This window comes from Micrasema longulum, unplaced genomic scaffold (genome assembly GCF_059751315.1).
Source record: "Micrasema longulum isolate JH-2025_06_02 unplaced genomic scaffold, ASM5975131v1 h1tg000013l, whole genome shotgun sequence".
Classification (NCBI taxonomy): domain Eukaryota; kingdom Metazoa; phylum Arthropoda; class Insecta; order Trichoptera; family Brachycentridae; genus Micrasema; species Micrasema longulum.
The window spans coordinates 459,291-478,381 of record NW_028277221.1 but is presented as its reverse complement, the minus strand read 5'-3'; the positions used below and the strand labels follow the sequence as shown (position 1 = coordinate 478,381).

General features: G+C 33.4%; 1 protein-coding gene across 4 annotated transcripts in view; it reads left to right on the top strand.

The window, feature by feature from the left end:
* Positions 1-1,125: 1,125 nt before the first annotated feature.
* LOC148285690 (very long chain fatty acid elongase 7-like) overlaps positions 1,126-19,091 on the top strand; it is a 78,981-nt gene continuing 61,015 nt past the window's right edge. For 2 of the 4 annotated variants that reach the window (XM_088238410.1, XM_088238344.1), the window contains exons 1-2: positions 1,126-1,284; positions 4,572-4,728. In XM_088238410.1, coding sequence (XP_088094536.1) covers positions 4,692-4,728 — 37 coding nt within the window. In that variant the 5' untranslated portion in view covers positions 1,126-1,284; positions 4,572-4,691. Of the gene's footprint in view, positions 1,285-4,571; positions 4,729-12,736; positions 12,857-13,072; positions 13,287-19,091 lie in introns of those variants that run through there. The other 2 variants (XM_088238480.1, XM_088238558.1) reach the window with 2 other exon arrangements.

Below are 19,091 nucleotides of genomic sequence, written 5' to 3'. Positions count from 1 at the left end.
ATTTACAGGCTTGTCGGCAGGTAGAAAAGAAGGGACATGGAAGGAGGTAATTAATATACTCCACAACACCCAGACCAACTGAGATAATATCTTTATTGGATTTTTTTCTTGCAACTGGCGGGAATCGAACCCACGACGCCAGTTTCACAGTTGGCCAACTGTCTTAACCAACTGCGCCTCGGCGCCTGTCATTTTTTTTTGTTTACAAATCATAGTTATTTATCTAAGAGTGTTCTTTACACCCTGTCACATCTGAAAGCACGATGATCAGTATGAGCAAGTAGACATATTGCCACATAAAAATAAATATTTAGAAAAACTAAAATCTTTAAAAATAAAAGATAAATAAAAAACAAATAGTTGCTTACTCCTGTAGGGGTAAAAAGAGAAGGGGGAAGCTTAATAAACTGTTAACCACACGTCCGCGCCCCCCTCGTTTCTCCCCTGCAGAAGTAAGCAACCATTTGTTTTTTTTAATATTTTATTTTTTTAAATTTTCTTCGTTCTAAATATTTTTTTAAATATGCTAAAATGTCTTCTTGCCCATACTGATCATCGTGGTTTCAGATGTGACAGGGTTCAAAGAACATCTGTATATTTATTTTTAAATCTGGAAATAGGGCACACATAAAAATTATAGCAATGTACATATATTTCATGTACAAGTTATTTAACAGATATTTCTTGACCTACTGTTTGAATTTTGATATTTTTTTTTCTTCATAAATGTTTTTTCCCATTTCATAATATTTTTTTACTGCCTTGTATAAAATAGAATTTTGCGACTCCGCCTTTTTTCTGAACGGGAATCTGATTTTATGCAATGTTATGTCACGGTAACCCACATAAACATGGTTGCTATACATAACATGAATCGCAACTCATCATTGTGCCGCATGCCGGTTTCCATGGCATTGATTTACTTTCAAACTGGATGTTTTTATGTTCATAATCTATGAGGCACTGACCTAATGAATAATTTCATTGAAGGACTAAAGTAAGTACCTAACCAGTTCTTACGTTGAATTTGTCAGTACCGAAAAATACAAATTTTAAATATTCGAAAACGGAATTTGTTTTTTATTTTTTGTTTTCAAATAAGATGCATGTTTTGTTACCTTTCAAGTGTCAACCGATATCAACGTAGTATTTTAATTAATAAATAAGTAGACTTATATACTAAAAATAGTTTATTTATATTAAATCACTGTTTTCTACATTATTGAATATTATTAAGACGGATGTCAGATATAATTTGATCGAATCGTATTTCACAAATACCATGTAAGTTTTATTTCAGTTCTGGCTTCTTTAAAACAATACGTATTGCACATTGTCATATAAATATACATAACCATGCCCTGAGCCCTAAAAAAATTTTATATATTACAAACTCATGCCTAAACGCTCAGTCAAGCCCAACGCGTATTTAGTCGTTCTTCAACCGTCATCCAGCCGTTACGTTTAGAATCGTAACCAAAATGCCGGCTTGTTTTATGAAAGCGCGTAAAAACCTTTCGGATAAACACTATAAAAAGGATTGTGTAACTTTTCATTGATAAATATTTGTTCACAAGGGATTAGCGAAGCTTAAAATAATTAATATTCAAATATAAACATTGTTTTTTGTTCAAACTACGCCTAGCGGCGCAATAGGGAAATATCAACTTTATTTTTACATTTTTAAAGAAATAAAGGTCTATGAAATACTGTACGGTAAAAAAATATTATTTTTTTAAATATTAGTAGCATCAAAAATATTTTTGAAATTTTAATTTTGAATTTCCGCAAAACTGGTCATTTCTTTGGCCACGACCGTAATACGTCACGATTCATATTTATTTGTTCCTGGCCATTGAAATTTGTTGAGAACATTATCACGAATTTTGACGTCTCTACAACCAAGGCCAAACACGTCGAGTTTTTCTTGCAACGTATTTATATTAAATTTCTTTTTACATTTATATATGAAAACATTTCTCGGCAATATCCATATTTTTTTGAAAATATAATTATTTATTCTAAATCTATTTCATTTATTTTTATCGGTATTTGTAGTATGTGATATTTCCCTATTGCGAAGCTCTTTTTAGTTACAGGGATGCACTGGTAGGAATACGTTTTTAAAATTGAAGTTTTTTTAATGTATTTAGTAGTAATATTGTGTGCTTATTTTTTTGTTATCTGAATAAACCAAAAAAATATATATGTACATATAATAAACGTAAGTAAATATAATTTTGCATTCCACAAAATCCAGTGAAAGAAATAAATAGGTGGAAGTTTTAGGTGGAAAAAAATTTAAAGAATGTATCTGATTGATATCCACAAAAAACGAATGTTGATTGTTGCGTTACAATAAAAACCTTTTTAATGTACAAAAAATGCGTATCAATTTTTGGTAACATATGCATGACGTCACTAGTTCATATGAATCAATCAATAATAAGAGCGTTCTGAAAGATTTCCGGTTTACGGTAAAGCTAGGGTTTCCTAGGACAGCAGTGCCCGTATTTTAACGGCAGTAGTGAACGGTGATGCGATGGACAGCCGTCGTAACGGTGACTAGCGTGTGGTTTCCTAGTAAAATGGTGTTCTTAACACCATTTAACACCGTTTCCCTAGGAAACTACTCTCTAGTCGACGTTACGACGGCTGTCCACCGCATCACCGTTCACTACGGCCGTTAAGATACGGGCACTGCTGTCCTGGGAAACCCTAGCTTAAGACAGCGGACGAATCGGCAGAACTGACCGAGAAGAAGCGGAAGAGATCTCGAGACGTCACACGCGGAGTAATTTTAGAAATATGAAACTTTTAAAAATCATAGCACTGATCATACGATACATAAAAAATATTTTTGGGTTAGTTCAATAGTCTATTAACAAAAAAATGTTTTTTTTAAACCACAGAACTTTCTCATTGAAATATTATTCTAAATTTCAATCGGCGTTATCTGTTTGTTGACAAGTTTTTTTATATTTTAGTTACACAAAACTTTTAAGTACTTATATTTTTTATCATAATTACATAAGAAAATTATCGATCCTATTTAACTGTATAGATTTTTTCATTTTTTTAAGTGCGTGATTTTGAAAAAAAGGCATTTTAAAATGACAAAATCGTACGATTTCCTTACTTTTGATCAGATGACATCCTTAAGGCTGGATTACATTGTTTTTGTGTTTTGTGGAGTGGTGTGTTGGGGAGCCACCTGGCGCGTATCGCTTATATGGATATTGTAACGGAAGTCGTATAGACTCAGCAGCCCTTCCTGGGGCCTCTGGAATGAATAGTGTAGAATCCTCGGTATATGTATGTATTCTAGAATATAGTATGTCTAGAATTACATTGCTATCGTGTATTGTGTCGAGGCGCCACGCCAGCACAAAACACGAGAACAGTGTAATCCTACATTTTAGAGGAAAAGTGGTCTGACTTTTCTTCATAGAAACGTATTCCCGTATTTTCTCCGTGGATATAAGTACAAGAGCGTATGTCCATCTTTTGCTTTTTTAAAAAAGTTTTTCTTACGGGAGCTAGGATCATCCAAAAACCCAAAAAAGCGCCCAGTTTTATTTGCCGTCTTTGGGCGTACGGTTTTCGTTACGAATATGACAAATATTTTTGAAAATCTGAAAAACCACCGACACAGAAAATTTTATTTCTGTTTCTAAAAAAAAAAAGAAATTGGTTCAGCTTTGGGGTGCGGAAAACGGTACAACGAAACCTCGATTTAGTCTTTATTAGTTAGGCATAATCAGTCGGACGTGCAGTTGCACAATATGAAGGTATCTGCAAAATAGTGTATACCTATTCATTATATTATCTGAAATGGGCCGCACATTCCCTTAAACGTCAGTGACGTAATTCGTATTTTCATCACTTTTTTTGGCCAATAAAACAATCTTTACGTTGACTGAATACATCTTTTAGACGGAAAATACAAAACTTGGTATTGACAGGGCTAACGTCATAATAATCTTATTAATTTATTTATGAATTTATTGTAGCGATGTTTCATACAATTGTCGCTAATTTTTATTCCTTTGTATTCTGTTTTCTATATTATGTAAGTAGCTTTGTTTATTATATATTATTTTTAGTTTTTTTAACATTATTTAATGTTATATGTTAGACAGTTATTCTTCATACCGTAATTGTTTGACAATTCGTTATTATTTTTTCTAATTAACTACTTTTTCAATTTTAATTGTTATGTCTTTACACGAACACAGCCTAAAGAGTTATAATGAGTTCATAAATGTGTAAAACGTCATGTAATTTTGAATGAATGAATTCATTAAGTTAAATCAAATCTTGACGGCCTAGCCTATAATAACAATTACATTTAGAAACATATATTATAGATAAAAGCTGCCTAGACAGAAAATCAAAACAATTAGGATGTCAAAAAAAGGACTATGAAATAATGATATACCGACTACATTCAATGTTCTACACAATACCTTTAGCTAAGCCATGCCAATCTTCTTACATCCCGCACTGCATTAATCACAAAGAGAGTAGGTTTAATCAACAGTATTTTAAGTATGTCCAAATGTTTGCAGACAAATACAGGATTTTATCTCCTAGAGAGTTAACTCGATTTGAGGAAGACGTAGAACATTTTTGAGAAGGGAATGTGGTAGTCCAGGCAAAGTAATAACAAAAGAACTACCCTGAAAAATATGGTTTTCCCTGACGATGCTGTTTTTAACATTGCAAGTAAGTATACTATCTTTTTAAGTGTATGGCGTTTCACCATTTAGCTTTTTTCCAATGTCACATTTTTGATAGATTACAAGCGAGCTAAGTGTACTTAAGGAATTCTAATTTGAGGATAGGTCGAAGAGAATTGAGTTGGATTTGTATGTTTGTGGGGGGATTGTTTGTATAGTTCGGGGAGAAAGGGTGGGAATCCATCACGCATAAGACAGTAGAGGAATGTGTGGTTGAGACCCTTCTCGCCTAGAAGACACACATATTTTGGGAAGTCAAATACCTTCATTCTTGCTTGCTCGGGTCTCATACCACAATGGCCCAAACATCGGACAAATAGTAGACATTTCTTGTTTACCGAGGACAACCCTTTTGAGCCAACGACCGTTTGGTATATTATGTGTATTACTATACCACATAAAACTAATACAGGCCAATATATAAAATTGTATTATTCAATCTATTTTTAATAGGCACGCAACTCCTTATTGAATAAAAAAAAACCCAAGACAAAACAATTCTGCATTTTTTCTCGGAATTATTCTTGAAGCTTTGTTTGGTTGTATCGTGAATTTCAAATTTGTCGTGGTTTGATTGGATAATGTGCTGCTGCGATGATTGGTGTATGGTTCAGTCATTAGGTTGCAGGTGATTTTACATGAACCCATGTCAACAAATCTTTTAGTTCTTCCCACAAATTGAAATTGAAAATGTTTTTTTTTCCGCAATATTTTTCGTTATAGCTTTCAAGTGTACATATATTGTTTAGAAATGTTAATAATTAGTATTTATTTCAATGATATTTAGATATAAGTTAATATGACGAAATTCATGTATTATGTTCATATTATTTTAAGATTAAATATAAAAAAAAGTGAAATAGACTTTAATAAAAAACTAATTTTAACCAATTGTTGAAATATAAACAGGCACAGCCTTCTCGCTGAATTTAGTATATTTTTAACTGTGGTGCAGGGCCTAACCCTCTGCTTTTTACTTGTATATTGCATGCGACCGCAACCACTGTACCACTGACCATATAAATGTACACGTTATTCCTATACTAGACACATCTAAGATATTGTAAATATTGCATTGCCATCAAAAAAGATCATTGAAAAAAAGAAACAGAAAATCACGATGTACATGCAATTATTCATGTGAGAAAGAGATAATACGTATTTTCATAGATATATTTTTTTGGAACTTGTTACTGTTGTTACGACACTTGCTGGCAGCTGTAATTTTTTTTTAAAAATAATGTAAAATTACAACCAGTTATTATCTATTTATTCCATAAATTAGACTCTATTTACGAATTCACTGTACTGCAGGTTTATTTTAAGAGTCTAATAAAGTACACAATTATTACAATATTAATACATTATAAAAAGAGAAAAAAGTATTAAAACATATTTTGTCCCGATAAACCATATTAAATTTTTTTGCAACAGAGCAGGAAAACATTTTTGAGAGGGGGATATGGGATTCTAGGCATTAACAGGGCTTATGACCTGTCATTGGCTGGTTTAAGTGGCCACTTTACACACTGTGTAACATTCACCTTTCTGCCTATGTTTAAACATCCCAAATCCCTAGGGAGAAAATCCAGCTAGTCTGCAAGCATTTGGACATACTCAAAACATTGTTGTATATTAAATAGTTTGTCATCGGGTGCTCAGACATTAGTTTTAATTAGGAATCAAATAAAAAAGTACATACATAATAATGTATACATATAAAATAATGAAGATATATTATTTTGTTTTTTATGTTTTGAAAAATTAAAAATATTATTAAGAAGATAGGAAAGAAAAAACTCAACAAAACCAGATAAAATGACTTAAAATATATATTTTTTAAATATAGGAAAATTGAGAAAAATAATACAATTAAAATTAAAGAATAGCCATTTACTTGAACATATTTAAATAGTGTGTGCTCATAAATGTAATCAAAACAAGATAAAAAAATTAAACAAGTAAATCGAAAATTTCAATTCACATCAACAGAAAAAAAAAAAAAAAAAAAAAACTAAAAGCACCTATTAAAATTAAGATCTAAAAAATGTTCTGTCACAATTTCGTTTCGTAAGATCGTTCGTTCGTCATATTATTTATCGCACCATAACGCAATCAAAATCGCATTTCGCTCTCATTCCCTCTCATACGATACAAATGAATTTACAAAATACACCAGTTACAGAATAAGGCCAATGTTTTTCACAGTTACACTTGGGCTTCCGGTTTTATTTATTTATTTTTAACACAAGTTTAAATCTCGAGACTGAGACAAGACTCGGAGACTAAGTTAAGAAATTTCGAGACCTTGAGTCTTTGGGACTATTCGATATAAACGATAATTCGTATAAAAATAGTGAATGTAGTTAATAAATCACATTATAGCAAACTATTCAATCCACATTTTGTTGAAATGATTTCAATACGTACTCAAACACACATGGATCACATGAAACTAACTAAAATAACATAACAGAAAAAAAACTCAAATCAACATCTAGTTAAGGGTGAAGTCGGCTAGCATTGAAAGCCCCCACCCACTTACCCGAATCAGTTTTAAAGGTCTTGTGGCTTCTTTTCAGATCCGTACATTGCAAAGACAATTTTTTTTAGCTGTAATGAACGGTAAATTTAATGATTTTTTCAAAAAAATCTTTGTTTTCAAAAGATTCGCATATTTGTATTTTTTAAATTTACATTTACTGCTTTCAATGCCCCGATCGCCGTCAGAGCAACCAGTCAAGTATATACAGTCAATTTGTCTGTCACCTTCAATCGAATTTTCCCAAGTTTTCAAAATTTTCAAAAATCTGAAAATTTTCAAATCGGTTTTTTCAAAATAGCATCATGTTCCAGACAGAGCTGAGGGAAAATATTTGCAGCTTTAGCGTACACTCGTTTGGTACTGCACAGGTCCAGCCTCAGTCTAATAACAACTTTGTACCAAAATATCAAATCGTAAATTTATAAAAGTCATTAAGTCACGACGAGACAGATATGTTATTTATTTATTTATTTTACAGATCCTCGAAGTTCCTAAATAAAAATCATACATATTAATGTAACTAATACCGCCTATACATATAAAGCCTGCATAAAACCTATTCTTCTCTATAGATGCGAATAGTGGCACCTCACTAGGGCCCAAAACAGCAAAATTCTGAGTTTTGAGACCAGGTGTCCCAGAAGAATCTTGGGTGTGCAGTGGGTGGTTTGACTTTGTGAGGAACGAAGTAATAGGAGAACGAACGCAGAAATCTCCGGTGACAACTATCGTAAAGTGGAGGCGATACGGTTGGCTAGGCCATATGCTGCGGGTGCCCACGCTTGCCTCCTTTACAAGCCATCAGGTTCTCAACGTCCGGGATGTCCACTGCTGACTGTTTGTTGGCAGTTTATGTCAGAATTTCGGGACCAGGACCTGACTTGGGAGGACGGTAAGGAGTTGGCAGCCGATAGACAGGCGCCGTGGCGCAGTTGGTTAGACGGCTATCTGTGAAACTGGCGTCGCGGGTTCGATTCCCGCCAGTTGCAAGAAAAAAATCCAAGAAAGATTTTTTTCTCAATTGGTCTAGGCGTTGTGGTGTATTTTTCATTACCTTTTTCCATATTCCCTCTATCCCACCTGCTGACAAGCCTCAAAATAGAGACTTAAAGGGTTATTCCTTTAAAAAAAATAAAAAAAATGCATGGAGGCTCTTTAACTAACCAACCAGCGTAACTTTAACATTTTTTGTTACATGACGGTAAGATGATCAGTCTTACGCTTCAGGTGCGAGTCCTGGCACTATGAAATATTATGGTGTAAAAATACACTTTTAAACAAATACAATAATAAAATAATAAAAAAACATTTATAATAAATAATAATTTGTGAGCACCATATGCTCCAACTGGAAGCGGACATGGAATTGATGAAAAATATTTATTTCTTGTCAATCATGTCGGAAATTGAACCCGAGACATCATACGCGCTCTTACGCGCTGTAAAAATTACAGCATTATATTGGGCGGCGAATTATCTTGAAAACGTATGAAAAAATATTTGAAGGCTGTTATTTCTGAATTCGTGTGTCATATATATATATATCTCTGAAAAAATGCATAGGCCACTTTTGGTCGGATAGATTTAATTTTTTAAGCTAAAACTGCTCATAACACGATTTCATCAATAATGTTACGAGTATTAGTTTAGTTCCAGGGTAGCTGCGATTAAATCCTCGCACAAAATGAGATAAGTTATTAGGCGTTGCTGTAGGTAATATATAGAAACACGCAATTAATTTACTAAGAATTATAAAACCAGTCCAATTAATGAGCTCGCATGTTTACGTGCATATTTGTTATACCTGTATTCGAAAATTCAACAAGTTTAGACGAACAAATTAGTATAGTACTTTTTTTGTTTTTTTTTCTATTATCTAGAGCTTTTATATGACAGGTATAAAATTTATACTTAAACGTTTGAACATATAGCACGTTAATACGTAGTTACTTATCTAATAAAAAACAATATTTCTTTTTTTTTCAGTGTAGAATAACATTATGGTGTTAACCGCGTTTTCCATTGCGGACTCACGGGTCAAAAGTTCGAGGTTCGAACCCATTTTCATGTGAACAAAAAAACTTTCGTTTGTACGGTAAAATGTCGTCGTTGGGCTGACAATATCCGCAACTGATTTTTCTTTTTAAAAGTATTTTTGATTTCTCATTAAGATTACACAACTTTGTTTTAACAAAATATACTTAAACATTGTTTTTAAAAAAAAAACGTATTTCTACTTTTTGTAATCAATAAAATAAATCTGTTAAAATTACTGTCATCAAAAGGTACATAGTTTAAATTGTCTTCTTCATTTAAAAAAAATGTTAAATTCGAAAATAGTTTTTATTTCAAAAACGTTTTGTGGACTGGTAATTGTAATCAAATATGACACCTCTTTCTTGCGTTATAAACTACTGAACTTCACTACTCCCCCTTTTGCATTTTAATGTTGTATTTTGATGACTCACTTATTAAAAGAAACGATATTTGGTCAATTGCAGCCCGAATTCCAACGCGAATGCATTTTTCTTTTGGGGTAAAGCACCAAATCGTCGCTTTAGTTCGTTTTTGTCCAACTGACCATTTTTAACGAAATTGATTTAAGAGTTCTGAGATAGCCTTTATTTATAAAATTGTACTGAAAAAATTGGTTCTAAAAATTGTTTTAAGGGGTTTTTATCGAATTTTCATTATTTATGCCGATTTCGTAAAAACAACTTGAAAGCTCCATTTCTGCAGATTTGTGTTTTGGTCTATTGGATAAAAACGAACAGAAGCGACGGCATCTTAAAAGGTCAGTGTCATATTATGCAATATTTTGGAACGCGGCTGTTCTACATAAATAATACACGTAAATACAAACATATTTACTACGCAAAAGTGCCGTATTTAGGAACGCGTCTGTTTTGCATAAATAATACATGAGAAAACATTGATAAAATTACCGAGCAATGTGGCATATTTCGGAATGCAACTATTTTGCATTTAAGACAAATGAGTGCAAATTATCAATTAAAACTCAAGTGCATTTTTGGTGTTTAATTTAAGGTGTAAATAAGGGTGACTCCTTTAACTCCACCATTCAGAAGAATATCTCAAGAGCTTATCCAATCTACGTAATATGTACATAAATATTAATCAAAACTGTTTAAACATTTTTTGTTGATTCAATTTTTTTTTAACAATAATTTATTATGAAACGGTATTTATTTTATTTATTTATTCACATTTTTCGCTTACAAACTATAATTAATAATAAAAATAATGTGACCTCACTGGGGTTTCCCGTGCCGAGGACACTTAACAATATACTTTTTTGAAATTACATTTGAGAAATTATATAGATTATTATGTTGCGTAAATTTATGATCACAGGCATATTGTGCAAAAAATTATTGAAACATTTTACCTTATTATTTTACATACGTTTAAAGAGACATGCCTAATTTTTCAAGCAGTTTTAAATTGATTTTTTTTCGGTGGTATGCCTATCTTTATTTTAAACATTATTTTTCTTATGGAGATGTATTATGTTTTTCTCATTCGAGCAAAACTTTGGTCAAGGCACATTAAGAAGTATATATTTATTTTTATGGTAATATATATTTTTATAAATATAAATATATATTCTTAATGTAAAATAGGTGTTTAAGTTGTTATTTAACTTTGGGTAACAATGACGGTAAAGTTCCATTTTTAGTAGTCAGAAGTTTTAAAATACGCATCTAATGATATACTACAGTGATATAAAAAAAGGTGAATTTTTTTCATATAAAATACACGGGATCTTTGACTCTGGAAAATCTATGTTGTTAATACTATCAACGACATCTGTCTCAAATTTGATTCATTTCCAATTGTTTCTCACGTGTTTTGCGAACAACAAAAAGTTATTTTAGCGATTTTTACAATTTCTGTTTTGTTAAGCGAAGAAGTTGCATTAAATTTTGTTTGAGGAGTGAAATTTCTGCTGCAGAAACGTTTAGAATGCTGCAGAAGGCCTTCGGTGACCAGGTTATGTCACAGAAAATAGTATAAACAATACAAAGCCAGAGAAAGCGTTGAAGATGAAAATCGCCCTAGACGACCATTGAACATCACGTCAAAGAAATCAAAGATTTGGTGCTCAAAAATAATCGATTGACAATAAGAGACCTTACTGATACTGTTTACGTCAAATTTGGATCAGTTCATAATATTTTGAAGTATATTTTGCGCCTGAAAAGTGTGAAATCTCGTTTGGTGCCAAAAAGACTCAAACAATGCTTTCTGACGATCACGATATGATAACTAGAGATAAGACTTCGATCTACGTATACGACCCGGAAACAACTGACCAGTCGAGCGAATACTGTGCAAAAGGTGAGTCAATACCGAAAAGATCGCACCAAAGTCGTTTAAAAATGGCGATCATGTAAACAGTTTTCTTCAATTATCGTGGTGTGGTGCATTACGAATTCCTTCCGCCACGCCGGGCTAAACTATATACAAAAGGAATATTATTTCAGCGTTATGCAACGTTTACGTGTAGCTATTCGCGAAAAGAGACCAGAATTATGGGCAGGCAATTATTCTTGGTTTTTGCACCACGATAATGCACCAGCTCACACTGCATTAGTAGTTCGAGACCATTTTGTCGAAAATTCAACTCATATCGTTCCACAACCATCGTATTTGCCTGATTTAGCACCGTGTGACTTCTGACTATTTCCTAACTTTAAGAGACCGCTCCGGGTACACTGTTTGGACACAAATAAAGAGATGAAAACCGAATCACTGGGCGCTTTAATTAAAGGTCATTTCGGATGATTCTAAACGAAAATATGAAACAAATTATTCATAGATGACTCTTTTATAATTTTTTATTAAAAAATTCTATTTTTACGTTTATTTTCAATGAAAATTTTACAAAATTTGGTTTGCAAAATCTTTACACTATATTGATTGTAACGAATACAATAACAATATAATTTAGGTCCTTTTAACAAAATAGTATACAAAACAAAAAATAACTTCTGTTATTTGTGTCCCTTTTCTATTTAAGCAGTGACATGTTCCATAAAACGCGGTAGTTGAAAAAATGTAGCTAGAATATGTTGAGGGTTATCAAATTTTTGTAAACATTACTGGATTTCACCCCCTAGGGAGTTAGCAAAGGAACTGTGGATATCTAGGTTACAGGGGTTCTGATCTCTCATTGGCTGGTTCAAGTGGTTTCTTCACACGCTTAATAACATTCACCATTATGCCTATGTTAGAATATTGGTATTTATTTAACTCATCAATCTGTTGACTTTTCTACCGTGTAATGATCCTTTCACCGCGACTTGGTTAAATTGAATAAATTAAAAATATTAAATATTCATTTAAGTAATTCTTTTCGTGTTTTTTAAATTGTTTAACATCGAGATAAATACAATCGAATATTTACTATTGTAAAATGTGACAGGTGACAGATCGCGGGCCCATTCCAGCGCTGTACCACGTCGGATCCGGGTGTAAACATGGAATGATTTTCTATGGTCGCTATCCCAACTCTGCAGCGAGTATAACTATGCGAGGTTTACAAGTAAGAATTTTCACTGTGCCACCTTATTCTACCACCTTGCCCAGGCTTAATTTTATACCGGGTTTATAACTACGGCCTCAGGTGTAAAAGCCATCGTGGCGCCATGTCACCCCTGTAATAATATTAGGCTGTGCCGCCGTGCCTGAAATTAGCCGGCGCGGTCGTCTGTACACGGAGCTGTCGAGTGTAGAGGTGCCGATGCCGGTCCGGCGCGGCACTCGGCACTCGGCACTCGGCACTCGGTAGAGAATATCCAATCAGTTAGCATTCGCCGCCCGTATTGGGACCATGCTTCACCCGCTGCACTGACTCCAGCTTTAGCGGTATTTCTCCATTACAGTATATGAATAATCGTTCATTAGACCGTTATCGTCGTATCTGTGAACTCTGTGCTGCATTTACTATTGTGTTCGCCTGGAAAATAAATCGGGTAAATAACCATTATGCTTTTTACACACTTTGAGATTAATAATGTCCTCTTACCGCTTTCATGTATTCAATTGTTTTGTTGCAAAAGTCAGTAATATTTGCGGAATCAGATTATTTGCTTCCGAATAAATCGGTTTTTAATAAACAAAATATACGGATGCAATAATTGACAGTTTTTTTGATGAGTCAGATTATTTAATTGATTTTTTTTGCAACAGAGAGAGAAACATTTTTGGGGATGGAAATAAGGTGATCTAGGCATTAACAGAACTGATGAACAGTCGTCGGTTGGTTAAGGTGACCATTCCGCCTATGTTCCCTTCTTAAATATGTTTTTCCCTCTGTTGTTACAAATTTTAATCGTTGTAACTCCAACTATGTTGTGCACAAATATTTAAACACACTGAATATAAAGCAGACTATTTTGTTGTGAGTAATTCCAATTCATAACAAATATTTATTACGTAAATTTTAACTCAGCAGTTGAAATCCAAATAATACAATGTTGAATTGGTGCGAAGGTTTTCACGGTCATCAATATGTATCTTTTTTGGGTGATACCGTGTGTATTGGATTTGTTTCGACGTTTCTGCTACCATTGCGAAGCCATCTTCAGGGTAAAATTTGTACAAAACAAAGTTTGTGTTTATGTACTAGTGATTCGTACCGTGTAGCAGACGGCCGTAGACACATTTATATTCGTTTTTGTAGTATGTAGTGCTGGGAACCATGTTAAGTTTAATTTTCCTAAAAAAAATAAGTTAAACAAGGTTCCCTGCATTACATACTACAAAAACGAATAGAAATGTGATTCTGCTGACTGCGACACGGTACAAAGTTCTAGTACATAAACACATACTTTTTTCTACAAAACACACAGTTCACCCTGAAGATGGCTCCTGCAATATTAGCCGAAACTTCGGAACAAATTCATCGCACACGATATCTCCCAAAAAAGAAACATATTAATATAATGTTGTGATGTATACGTAATAGATTTTACTTCGATTTAACGCAATATTTCTTTTTAATGATCTGCTAAATGGAATTGGGACATGCAAAATATTTTTTTAAAGTAGATAATTTATTTGGTAATAATTAATTTAAAATAACAATTCCGCTCCCTACCCAAATATCAACCCCTATTTCTGATCCAAAATGAAAGATAGCGGTGCTAATCTAAAAATTTTTGAATCTGAATAGATTTTCAACTGTGCAAAGTTTTTCTCTAATTAGCTGATATCCAAAATATTAATTTAATAATATTAACTCAATTTATTAGTATTAATGTTACGCGCAAATAATATTAATTCTATCGATTTTAAAACATTTCAAATAAATTATCTGAGCACTTAATTAAAGAAAATATATTATTATAAATATAACGCTTTGTATAAATATATTTATATACAAAACACGAGTTTAATATTAAGTTACAACACAATGTCTTGTGGACCCGTTAGGTCTTACTTATAAACCTGGTATAAAGTTACGCGAAGGCATAGTGGTAGAATAAGAATGGAAATAACATCCTTTTTCTACCACTTTAATAAGTATGGCATTCCCATCCGCATTATGCCACTATGCCAAGGCGTAGCTTATACCACGTTTATGAGTAAGACCCAACTAGTTTCAGGTAGTATTCTGAATTACCCATCATCCGGTGTAAATATCAACTTAATGGAAAAAACAAATTTTATATTTATATATATTTTTTAATATTTATATATTATTATTATTTATTTACTTAAGTTAGTTATATATGATGATGTGTACTTCAAAATATCTGAAACTAGTTCGACATTACTTATAAACCTGGTCAAGTTATTGATATATTTGAAAACATACGCGTACCTGTATTTAATATATTTGAAATGAACAAGATCAAAAGTTTTATATCAATTATTGTATTTAGTTAAAATTAGATATGTACACATACATTATCATTTTTGTGTTCCGGATAACATAAATTGTGAGGATATGAGGTGACAGGGGATTTCGATAAATAGGTATTTAAACATTGTTTTTCCGTCACTGTCTTGAAGATGCCTCCCCGATGGCTATGCGAAAAAGACAAATGTATTTCGGACTTTATGCCTAACTTACTTACCTACTTATCGGGTCCGGACTTTAGACCTTGCCACTCCAGTGTGCAGCGACAGATATCGCCTTGTCAGTGGCCATCCTCAAATCATTATCATCACAAGTTGACTGCATTTGTGGCCACCGCAGCAGATGAGGATCATCCTGCACCTCTCCACAATCGCACAATCATGTCATCTCCCTCCAGAAAACCCCACCTCCGTTGATTGTATTTGCACCTAGACACCCCTATCCTTAATCTATTGAGAACTTTTCACACAGGGAAGTCCAAAATGTGAGCGGTGTTTGTGCTTTCAAATAGCATTATCCGGAGCCTATCGCCGAGTTTCTTTCTCCGCATATCCTCTCTGCGCTTTTCTGCAGAGGTCTCCAAGTCAGTTGTGACTAAAGTAGACAAAATCGACGTTTCGTTTTCCCATTTTCCGCACCTCTAAACTGAACCGATTTCGTTTTTTTTTTAAAAACACAGTATTAAAATAAAATTTCCTGTATTGGTACGTTTCGTGTTTTTCAAAAATAGTTATCATATTTGTATACCGAGCGCCTGAAGACTGCCGATAAAACAGGTCATTTTTATGCATTTTTGGTTGGTTTTAGTTCCCATAATAAACTATTTATTAAAAAAGCAAAACTGTTGAGACACGCCGATCGTAAATATTTATAGCACCATAATCCAGGGTGTAAATACGGAATACGTTTGTATGAATAAATGTCAGACCGCGTTTCTTTTCAAGATAAAACATAACATTATTGAGTTTACCCACAAAGTTTGTTTCATAATGCTTTTACGTAACCAAAACCATTGACTTATTATTATTACACATAGACGCACCCTGAGCCAAGAAAACGTAGTAAAGAAAATGTGTTTTGTATTCATTTTCCCATAGGGCTGAAGTTCCTCATTCATTTGAACCAAAATGTTGTTTTAATCGTTCGATAGTTTTTTGATTATTACTGCCTGAATTCAATAGGTATTTAAATATGATTTCTGTGATATAAATGATATTACCGATAATTTGATAAATATGTTATGGTTCTGAAATCTAAATTTCACGAAGTGCTAAGCAAACAGCGTCCAAATATTCGCCATTCAGTTGTACGAGTATGAAATAGTATCATGATGAATGGCAATTAGTGGCCAAGGTTGATGGCTTATGTAATGGCGGTACCTACATCCTGATAAACTCAGGTGAGTAAAAGTAACCCATTTGCTTCACTACTTCTAAAACTAGCTGAAAAGGCGAAATGTTTAAGTACAAAAATTAAAATCAGTACAATTCTGAATACCTACCTACACATTTTATTAAAATTAACGATGATTTGAAAAAAAATAATTGGTCGGATTCGCATTGAACGTAGTTATGCTGAAAGCAGTCAGTCAACAATTTCGGAAAAATGAGATATTGATGTTATCGGGTGCAGTAAGATCAATTCTATGCTAAAAACAGCCAGACCGCTTTCATACAAAAAAACTGTAAAATCACCTTCTGAAAATTGTGCCGATCACAAAAACGGAGTTTCTCAATTTGGTGAAAACACCCACAGGACTAGAAAAATCTAACGGTACTAGAAAAATTCATTTACACTGTTCAAATACATAATAAGATTCTGGTTTGTAACACCAAAAAAAAACTAATATATTCATTGTTAATAATTTGTCAAAGTCAAAAACATTTGAACTGTTGTGTAAATTTGATAATTTACTCTTCTCACAAAGGTGCTATTATCTCAGTTTCAATTTTCTATGGCTGGCTGCTTTCTGCAATAACCTACGTTCAATTATATAACCCCCCCAATAGAAACTATATGTAGGTAACTTTCGTCCATTATTCAGACACATTTTCTAAAAAGGTATATTTTTCTAACGTTCCATCCTAAAACTGTTACAAATTTGCGAAATATGTGCAGTGAATTAGACTTGAGCCCTCACAGGACATTGCAGATTGAACAAATACCTTGCTAGAATTAACTTTTGAGGAATTTCTCGATGGAGGTTCCGCAGTGCAAATGAGGAAACACCTAAACACATTATATGTGAGTGTGATGCTTTACATGATAAAAGGAATATCATCCTCGAGGGACCACTGGTTAAACCTGAGGATGTTAAAAAGCTCGCCCCCTACCTAATAGCCCGATGCTTTGCGGATCTGGGTTTGAAGGGGAGATTTAGCAAAATGACAACTCTCGCCTTCCGCTCTTTATGAACTTTGGCTTAGAGGGCGACAACTATTACGGGGACCCGTCACAATAGATCTTCACAGGTCGCGGTGACGTCAGGAGCTTACATAGCGCTGACCCCCACCTAAAAGAATAAGAATAATAATAATACGTATACGTAGTCAGCCTATTAGTACAATGGTCAGCGCATTTGCCTACCATGCATTGGGATTTGTAGATTGGTTTCGGAGTTCATAATCTTCTTTTGCTTTTCATAATTTTCAGTTTGGGGGTAATTAAACTGTCTTCTGAATCTCGCTGTATTCCAAAAGGGTTGATAACTCTTTTGAAGGCTTCTAGAGTAGTTCCATTGTCCCCCATATTTCAAATGTATATTTAAGCGCATATAGTTCAGTCTCTGCGAGTTGAATTTCAAGCTGAGTTATTCATTCTTCGCTAAATAAATATTTTCATACTTTTCAGTTAAATCCACATATTTTCAAATACTTTATTTATTTCCTAATATTTTCCATTTCTAAATTAACTTCATTTGTTGATGTGCATGAATTCCTCTTCCATTTTGTTAAACATGTCTTTTTAAAGTTCATTGAACTTTTTATCAATGTATTCAAATAGGTTTTTTTTTTCTGAAGAAGAAAAAGATCTAGTCGATATTGTATAGTTGTTTCAAGTTGGTGGTATGTGGATTGTGGTTTATTGTTAGAGACTACGGTTTTTGGTAAATGAATCAAATCAATTTGTGAAAAAACTGTCTAACAATAATTGTCGGCCTCGTGGTGTAATGGCCAGCTTGTTTGCCTACCATGAAAGAGGTCTCTGGTTCGATTCCCTACACGCTTGATATGAAATATTTGTTTAAAAAGGTGTTTTCACACTATAATATTTTACAGTCCCTGGAATGATACATGAGTGTAAGACTGATCATCTTACCTTCATGTAACTAAAATTATTAAGACACGCTGCGATTGGTGTACCGATGCAGTTCCCTATACACCATTAGTTGCGGAAAGAGAATGATGATGTAGTGGCTTAGAATTTCACTTTAGGAAGTAAGTAAAAAAAAATATGAAGACTTTTTATGTGTCACTACCTAATAATTTGAACACCTGCACGCCAGATTAACAATGGCCAACTGCCGCTCGCTAATATTATTAATGAAAGCTAGAGTGTGTACCGTGGTCTTACGCTGTAGCTTATTCGTTTCGGAAATTCATTCGTATCGTATGAGAAGGAACGAGAGTGAAATATAGTTTTGATTGCGTCGGAACGAGATGGATATGTGACGAACGAACGAACGAACTTACGAAACGAAATTGTACTACGTATGTGCTTTTCTGTAATAAGCGTGTTGGCAAAAAATCGCTTATATTCTCCGTTTCGTACACGCATCTATGCGCCATGCGTCATTTCTTGACATTCGTTTATTGCCGTACCATCTTCTTTCCGCAACCGAAACGAGTTGCCGATTAACTTTTACATTTTGCTCGACACTGACACTGACATACGCTGAACTATAATGTCTATT